Source organism: Macrosteles quadrilineatus, unplaced genomic scaffold (genome assembly GCF_028750875.1).
Source record: "Macrosteles quadrilineatus isolate MER2022 unplaced genomic scaffold, UCM_ALF_1.0 Scaffold_230__1_contigs__length_151601, whole genome shotgun sequence".
Taxonomy (NCBI): domain Eukaryota; kingdom Metazoa; phylum Arthropoda; class Insecta; order Hemiptera; family Cicadellidae; genus Macrosteles; species Macrosteles quadrilineatus.
In genome coordinates this window covers 4,478-14,151 of record NW_026542823.1, presented here as the reverse complement: position 1 = coordinate 14,151, position 9,674 = coordinate 4,478, and the positions used below count along the sequence as shown (strand labels likewise).

Here is a 9,674-nt window from a genome sequence, read left to right as displayed (position 1 = left end):
CACAAGTAGACTCCTCATCCCATTGTACATTTTGAAGCTTCTTTTTTGTGTCTAGTTCATGTACGTCCACACAGATCGCTAGTGTAGAAAAAATTTTGTTTCTATTATTTAAGGGTTATTTTCATGATTTGTGCTTTACTATTTGGTTATATGACTAGAAGACCAGTTATTGTTTATGATTATGCAGTTTTATTTGGTTAAATGATGTTTTAAATGACTGAAATATCAAGAAACAAATTGTAAACAAAACATAACCTCTACAGTTGGACGTACAGAACTAACAATAAAATTGGCTTCAGCTGTTCCATAAGGATGACAAATCTACTAAGGGAGTATGTTTTATCTATGGTAATATTCCGAAAGAGAATAAAATTTCCTACAATCTACTATTATGCATTTTTTGAAAATACTCAAGAAAGGTACCAAAAATTGCCTCAAAATGAAAGAAAAATTGAAAATCCCCGTCTTTAATGTAGACAATAAACATAGCAAACATTAAATTTCACAATTTTTTATTTTAAGCCAAATTTAAGCTACATTTATTGAGTATTTTCAAGAAATGCTTATTAGTAGATTGTAGGAAATTTTATTCTCTTTCGGAATATTACCTTCCACTTTGGTCGATTTCCTCACCATTTAAAAGTTATTTGCAAAAACGTCAAGTAACCTAAAATTTCTAGTGGTAAAAAAATTTGGAGATTACTTTTTAACTTTGTACAATTAAATCTACAGTTCTGCTGGATCGATTTTGTTAAATGATGTGTCTTTGGAAGACATAAACTCTTTGAGTTGCTTTTTCGTTTGATGTGTATTTTATAGCGGTAAGTTTAATAGTATAAAAGTTATAAAGCGTTAAAACTGGGTCATTCATTTTGAATCACCCTGTATAATTAAAAAACCCTGAATATCTTCAATTTAATAATCACAGTCACAACACTCGTTTTAAAAATACTGCGCTGTTAGAATCCCATCGTCTTAGTAAAACTAGTATTTGCCACATAATTTTATCAATTATTAAAGTGTATAATTCAGTAAAAAATAATATAAATTTTCATTCAATTAACAAATTTAAGGCTATGTTTTATAATTATCTACTTCAGAATCCTTTTTATAGTCTGGATGATTATTTTAAACTGGGAGAAATTGTCCTTTAGTTTGGTTTTAATTTCAGTTAAGAATGTGAATGGAGTTGAATGTTAATTGTAATATTTAGCCTGTAAGAGTATTATGTTGTTTATGTTAAAACTTGGTTTGAAATCTGCAAATAGACTTTGTCAATGATATGTAAATGTATCCTTATGGCAAATAAAGATTGATTGATTGATTGACAAGACAATGTTAACCAGTGTGACAGAAAGATAAACAGGGTGATACTAGATTCCACAATAATCCCTTGGTATATGATTCTACAGCTAAATATAAGAAAAAAATGATTATATACTTGAGTTACAGCTGGTTAAATATGTCACTATGATTCATGGGCAAACTTTATTAAGTTATAGGTACTAAAATGCCAAAATGAAGAATTGAGGATAACTTTTAATGTTTCAAATGTAAAAAATGGATCCCAGAGTATTGCTTTTAGTTTTAAAGAAAATTACATCAAAACATAAAAAATGGCTGCCAAAACTTTGTTCAAGTTAAGCTGTAGTAGCTCTATGTTTCAATTGCTTGAATTTGAGCAACAGGTGCGCTAGTGTTATTAAATAGCCCTCAACGATTTTATTCATTATAATACACTATCAACTGACATCCTCACTATTGCAATAAAGTAAAATAGATAAGTATGTAATTTTTCATAGAAAAAGAAAAAACTAAAAAGATTTTTTAGATTTCCTTATTATTACCAACAATAAAAATTATACAAGGAAAAAATTCAAACACATAAATTTAACCCTAAATCACACAACAAAGTGTGTGTATTGCAGACTTGGTAATCAATTGTTGATATGAAACAACTGTCACATCAGATTCATCTTGACTTATCAGTTTTACTGTCTAACATTATGCGACTTGTCACTCTCTTAAGCTGTGTGATCACTGTGGCTTGGTGTTTTGTGCCGACCTCAATCTACCTCCAAGCCATAGACAGAATAATTCAGAAGTTATCTGACGAGTTGGAACTCGATGATTACCAAGTGCTCTGTGAGAATGTGGAATGTTACAACGAGCATGCTGCCAATTTCTTAAAGAGACTTAGAGCAAAAGACCCAACGTTTAGAAGCATCGCGATAGAGCATTGCCGCAAAGGAGAACCAGCGTTTCCAAACTTTATAAACATTCACGCTTACCAACTGAATGTAGGGTGGAACGATACAATGGCTGCTCACATGTTTAAACTATGCAGCGAAACTCGTGACTTGTGGTTTGCCTTTGAAGAAATTTGTGAAAAAGAGGAATATAAAAAATATCTGGACAAATTTAGTCCGGACTTTTAAGTAGGAGATAGAAAAGTGAGTTAAGTGTTACCTGAAAATAAATGATTGTGTAGTAGTTATTAGTTAATCTTAACATTTTGTTTGGCATCAGTAGGCCTATACTTGTTTAAAGATTCTTACTATTCTTAGTAACTAGAGGAGAAGTGTAAATAATGTTACTGTAGAAACATTTAATAAATAAAATTTTAATTTATTGACGCTAATAGTAACAATACAGGATACAATATATTAAATGATACGAAATAAGTTATCATTATGATAACAATTGACGATAAAAGCTATATTTACTCGGCTATAAGCATAACAATAGACTAAAACTGAAAACACAACTATTCTATCCGTATAGAACAATCTGTTTCATTAACAATAACTTTGGCAACGGGCACTGCGAAGGCTTTGTACATAGTATTACTGTTTCCAAAAAGCAAAGGCCTTTTGGAAGTTTTCACTTTTGCCGAATAGTTTAGCGTCCTTTTGTAAAGTGGGAGAAGGCGCTTTGGCGGGCTCACTGTCGAGTCTTAAGCTATTTGTCGTTCGTTTCTTGGCAGCGACTGAAACATTAGAGGCTTTGCCGTTAACACCGTCACACAGTTTGTTAACAGTCACACCGTGCTCAGTTAGTCTACAACTACTAAGGTCGTGCTCGGGCTCTTCGCAGATAGAGTATTTCTTGTTGAGGAGATGGCAGGGAGTGGTGGGGGTAGCCGAGGTGTTGATACTGCTACAGTCGCTGATGCCACTGTCACTGCGCTCACTGCATACTCGGCCCCGTGCTCGGTCACGGTCGCCCCTCCCCTCCTCGTCCAGGCTAGACAGACGTGAGGCAGCCAGGGAGGGGCGGGGGGAGGGGGGCGTGCTGGTGCTAGAGTTGCGTCTACTAGCCGCAGACAGTGTTGCCATACGTCCCAGCGCCCGGATAGCATTCCCTGTCTTCTGCAAATCACACACAACACAACCATGCGGATTAGTACACACAAAAGCCACACAAGCTTGGTAAAAAATTTTCATGTTCAAGAAATACAGGAAAAAATAATATGTTAACTATAGGTAGGAGGGTAAATTCAAAAAGGAAAAATCTATTTTGATTAAAATCCACACAATGGTAAAACAAACACATAGTTAGCAGTAAGCACAAATCAATGAAATCGAAAACCACACAACTATTCAAAGCACATTTTTTTACAGTGATACATCAAACTAAGGCTATTTATTAAACTTTATGGAACTCCAACATTAAAAGATTTACCAAATGTAAACATCATTGTATAACATTTCAAACTTAATCTTTTACTTATTTTTTTCAAATTTTATATCTGTGAAATTCATTTTAAAGAAAAAAATTTCTTGGGGGCTCCAAGTGAAACTCCCTCTCAGGAAGGGACCCCCTGAGACCGCCATGTCCGCCACTAACGAAATACGACCCTGAAGATTATGATAAACAATAATCTGTCTTCCTTAACAGCCTAATAATGTAATTAAGCATCGAAACGGAAATATGTATCAGAAGATAGCTGACCTGCCACTTCCTCCTGATGATGAACTTCTTGAGTTTGTCTGTACACAGCTTGACACTGTTCATAGTTGTGTCACTTTGTGTGAGCCACTTGTGCTTTAGACATTCCTCTGCTGTTAGTCTCTTCCTGCAACACCACAAACTACTTAGTAAGATTTCGGAATAACTGGCTGGACCCATCTACATGGGCCTCAAATGCCTGTATTTGGAACGTATACCAAGGAGCCAAAGGGGTGAGACAATAGACTACAAGAACGAACTATACTTTAAAATAGTTAAGTGGTAGCAACGAGACACATAAGTAACATTATCACAGTTTCACAGTCTTTTACAGACTAGCAAGGTTCTCTTACATTTCAGACATTGGTTGTAACTCTATCTGTCTTCACCATCCCTACATCAGTGAATATGCATATTCATGCAATACAATAATGCAGATTGCTTAGGTAATGAACGTCATGACTTCTTTTAGCTTATTAGATAAACCAGTCTATTTTAAATTTATGTTTTGAAACAAAACAATGCATTTTAGTGACGGTAAGACCCAAATCATCATTGCAAACAATCTGGAGTATAAATTATTTTTTTAGGTCCATAAAAAAAAATTCTATTGAACGATTTAGAAAATAAACAACAATTGAAACACATAGCGATGGGGAAATTAAAACATTTCTTTACAGAAATACAAATAATGAACTATTGTAAACTATGCATAGCTTACTCTTTTCTCTTGATAAGAAGTGAACTGATGAAGTCTTTAGCGTCTTGGGAGATGGCTTCGAATGCTTCGTCGTCAAAGTCGAAGTCGGCCCGAGTGATGTTGGCGAATGTCTCAGCGTCGTTATCCCCCATGAAGGGTGACAGCCCTGACAGTCTGAGGGTGTAAAGTGTGCTATGAGTAGTTGATATAAAAATAGCATACATTTTAAAAGGATAACAATACATGTCAATAACTAAGCATGTTAAAACTTCTCAATCCAACTTTTATTTATTTCTTATTTGTTTTTTTGAACTGTTATATATTTTTTTAACTTTCTTGAAGGTGGAAGAGGAAGGAATATCTAAGTTTCATTTTATGGGTGGCATGATGATCTACAAGAATGAACATTGTTACTCCATTGTTGTTAGTACATTGTTTTCTCATTGTTCTGTGAAGTCAAGGAAGTAGTAGGGACTTTGATATCATGGTTTGAAAGACTAAAACTAAGTCTGTCCCTAAACAAAGAAAAAAAAAACATTCTGGCCCTCCCCCCTAAAATACATATATGATACTAAGGAGTATCCTTGGATATTTAAGCATACAATTTAATGTAAATGCTTAAGAACGTGAGAGCAGATTATTCTATCCACTCACAGGACATAGCAGATGACCCCCACAGACCACATGTCGGACTCTACACCAATGGGTTCGTAGTTGATGATCTCAGGAGGAATGAACTCGGGGGTTCCAAACAACACTCGGACCGGAGTGTTGGACTGGAGCTTCTGTGCGAGACCGAAGTCGATGATCTTGACACGATGCGACGTCCTTGTGTGGCACATGATGTTCTCTGGCTGTGGGATTACAACCAATATCAGAGGAATATCTGACTAGAGAACATTTAAAAGCATACAATAACTTTTAGGATGTACAGTCTTTTTGGGGGAACTTGTAAAGGTAAACAAGATAAAAGTGCTATGAGTCAGAGTTGGCTTTACATTGTATTAATTCCTCACACAGGCTAGAAGTGGCATTTCCATCTTTGCTCATTTTCTAGACAAAAAGAAATGTTTACCCATTGATTTCAGGGACAATTAGGGATTTCACTATGCATATTTCTATCATGTTCTTTTTTCATCTTATGAACACAAAACTTAAAATAATTTTGAAACAAGTTTTTAGAAAACACAAAAAAAAGGGTGATTGCAGGCCCGCAATAGAATGCGCTATGGGCCCAAGAGATGATTTCGCTCCTCTCCACCTACCTTGTTTCTCTCATTTAGTTTTACTCGCTAAATAGCTGTAAGTAAAAGTTTGGTTGGTTCAGATACTCTTGTTTCCGACATACCAGCCTTTGTAACTGGTTGTGATAATGCTATCCAACCCTACAACGTACCTTAAGGTCTAGATGAACAACTTGGCAGGTGTGCATGTATCTGACGCCTTCACAGATCTGTCGCAGAAACAGTATACAATCTCTCTCTGTGAGTGTGAAGTCATCAGCCACAACTCTCTCAAACAACTCACCTCCGGAGATGCTGCACAGAAAGAGGAAACATTGTCATTTGTTAACATAGGGGATTATAATTATCGTAGGAATAGACTTACATGAATGGGAAAGAGTCCATCCTAGCATAATAAATCGCAACAAATTTTACTTTAAAAGGTCAATGAACGTATATGCATAAATATTTGACATGGTCAATAATTTTATTTAAGTTACCATTTAAGAATATGTTTTCTGTTTACTCGGGTATAGGTATGAACAATGAGGTGAACTTCTAATTATTAGGGTATAACTGATGGTTTGATGAAACACAAGGTCCAAAAACCATTATATTTTTAACACCTTGTTTTCGTTCAGAAGACAAACACTCACTATTCCATGACCATGACCATGTCCTTGGGATTGTCAAAGGCCGCAGCAAGTTGCAGCAGCTTGGGATGCCTCAGACAGTTCATTATGTCTATCTCCTCCTGTACTTTCTCTCTGTCTTGCTTCTTGATGCAGCGTACAAACTTGGCAGCCATCGTGTGGCCTGTCCGCAGATCCGTTACCTACGGAAAATAACAATTATTAGTATGGCTTTTAGTGTGTGAATTCCAATAGAAAAGTTATTCTTGTCTGAGGGATCTCATATTTATTATTTACTAGGTAGGTTGACCTACAGCTTAAAGGGTGTTCTGAACCACTGAAACATGGCATTATAACATAGCTAGCATTGATGATTGGCAGGGCTTGAACATAGAGCTCTAGGACCGAAGCCTACACTCTAACTACTAAACCAGCAACACCTCTACCAAATGAATTAAATTATAATTAAGCAAAAAATAATCAGTTGAACAGTTGAATAATTGTAGCTTGCCCCAAGAAGGATTGCTGCAACACATTCAAAATTTTAACTAGTATTTTGACCAGTTAAACCACGGTGTCATCTCCTAAAGACGAAGAATCTGTTGCATTGCATTGTATCTGTACATGTTCGATATTTAAATATCGATATTAGATATCGATATTACATAATACAGCAGAGGTCCAATCAATATTAATTGGGACCAACCTCTGTTTAATTAAAAATACAAAATATGCTGAGTTTTATAAAATACCTCATATATTGACTTGCTCACAAGTCTTGCGAGAGAACAAGCGGTTGAGCAATAAGACTTATTGATTTAAGATGAGTCCAAATGAGTCTCGTAAAAATAAAAATCAGCAGAATATATTCTTAAGATAAAGATTTTAAAATCAAATATTCCAATGACACTACCTTGTGGACGACCCCGTATCGGCCCTTGCCCAGCTCCTCATGTACAGAGTAGCGTTCCAGGAACTCATCACCAGGCTGAGGGACTACCAACCTCTCCTCTACAACTGTCTCTGTCTCTCCCTCTCCTTCACCTTCATCTTCCCGCAAACCTGGGAAATAGTTTACTAGAATTATTCCACACGGATACACTAAAAGTGTGTATTTTAAAGTGAAGCGTGATGGATGAATTTCAATGAATGAGAGAATAGGTTTATTACTAGCTAAGACCAGATAATTAGTTAGGTAGGATCATTAAGGACCATAAAAGCCCTATGATCTTAAAAACAACTCAGGGGTCCAGTTAGAAGCTTAAAAAAATCCACTGACTTTTGATCCTGGTAGAAATGACAACCTTTTAGTTACTAATATACCACCACTATATTTACTCAGCTACAGTTTGGAATCATAATAAGGATACAGTTTTTATTATATTGAAATTTAGAAGTTTTCAAAGGTTTCTGAAAACCGAAAAAATATTACTAAAATTAATTGATAAACAAAAACACATTTATAGCCTTAGTCTATTCCTATTGAAAGAACTAGACATTCAAATGCCATGTTAAAAGCTGAAGCAAATTTTAGAAAAGAAATTAAATAATTTAGTAGAACTGAGCCACCAAAAGAGTGTGCTGATATAAAATACTGATTAATGTTGAATTTGCCGATTTATTAATTAAGTCAAACTGATAGAACAGTACCAGTAGTTGGTTTTCTTTGTAAACAATAGCACCTTTCATGTCACATAAACTATTGTATATCGAGAGGAGCAAATTCTGTCTGTGTTTTGAGTGTCTACCTAGCTATGTCTACAAAGTACCTGTGTGGGGCAACTGCAGTGTGAAGGGGAAGGACTCAGCGCTGCTCTCACTGGCTCCGTGGATGTTCTCTGCTCTCACCCTGAACAGATAAGTCTGTCCTGGAGTCAGTCCTCGGACCACATGTGACAGTGAGTGGCATCTAGACAGAAATCACAGAGATGTTAGATCAGGCTTACGTACCCAGTTACCACCCACAGTAATAATCCAAGGCGTGTAAAGAAGATGTATTGGAGATGGTGAATAACTCAAACTAGACCTAGGCTAAGTTAATTTCAGACAGTTATTAGGAGAATAATACTATTAATTTACAATAAATTAAATTTAGTGGATGTTGGCTGTGTATTTATACAAAAAATAGTTATTTACCTACCTCAATCAGGTTACAATCATAATAACAATAGCCTCTTAGTTACAAACCTAACTGTTGTTGAGCATTAAACTGGAGGAACAGCTGTTAAATTAGAATTCACATTTAAAACCGATATAATTAAAGAAAGTTCAGAATCTCTAGATATTTGAAAGTGAACTCTAAAAACAATTGAAACGCTAGCCGGACAAAGACCTAAAGGAAATGGCCTTTTTAGTTACCACTATCCCTTCGCTAGATCACAAGCTTTACAATGACACATCAATCGTAAAATCGGTTAAGTAGGGCAGGTGAAAAAGGGAAGTTACAGAAAAACCTTTTATTGTATTAAATATATAGTTGATTACATAACACAAGAGGTTTACAGTGTGGAAATTATCGTAGTTTGAAGACTGACAAAGTTGTACTTTATTACAGAAAGAGATGATCGTTGCTCAAGACTTTTGTGATGTATGTATAACCAAAATTTCTTCTTACAAACTAGGTACTTTTTGTCAGAACAATATTTTTACAGTTTCAACACGATTGAATTGAAATTGGAATGGTTTTACTGCTTCAACAATACAACAGTACAAAAAATCACTTGAATTAAGAAAAAAATGTTTTACCATCAAGTAAAAAGATCTAAATAAAAAATTAAATATTAGTGTATTCACCTGTCAGCAACCACATTCCACTGGTGTGACAGAGCTGTCCTCATCTCCACACTGTACCCGGTGATGACACAGCCTCCGTCATAGGCGGGGCTGGACCAAGCCACGGTCACACAACCCAGCCCCGCGGAGGAGACACTGGGACGTGCAGCGGGGGCTTCTGGTGGACCTACAACACAGCGGGGCTTAGTATTACTAGCTGAGAACTGATTGATAAGTTTATATTGTGATCTTTTACTGTTCATAATTGGATTGTTGATTCAGTTGAATCCCCCAGATAGCTAAACATATGATTACCCGTAAGAATGTTTAAAAAATAAAATCTGTTGGTTTATTTATTAATATGGCTTCATAAGGTGGCATGAGTGTAAATTTCAA

At 35.6% G+C, this 9,674-nt stretch overlaps 1 protein-coding gene across 1 annotated transcript; it reads right to left on the bottom strand.

The window, feature by feature from the left end:
- Positions 1-2,607: 2,607 nt before the first annotated feature.
- Positions 2,608-9,465, bottom strand: LOC128982377 (myosin light chain kinase, smooth muscle-like; the record flags this gene model as incomplete). The annotated part of the gene is made up of 9 exons (XM_054401335.1): positions 2,608-3,371; positions 3,955-4,078; positions 4,673-4,825; positions 5,306-5,505; positions 6,048-6,189; positions 6,531-6,709; positions 7,420-7,568; positions 8,276-8,415; positions 9,300-9,465. Coding segments are annotated over 9 exons (1,778 nt in total), but the record flags the coding sequence as incomplete, so codon positions are not given.
- Positions 9,466-9,674: the final 209 nt, after the last annotated feature.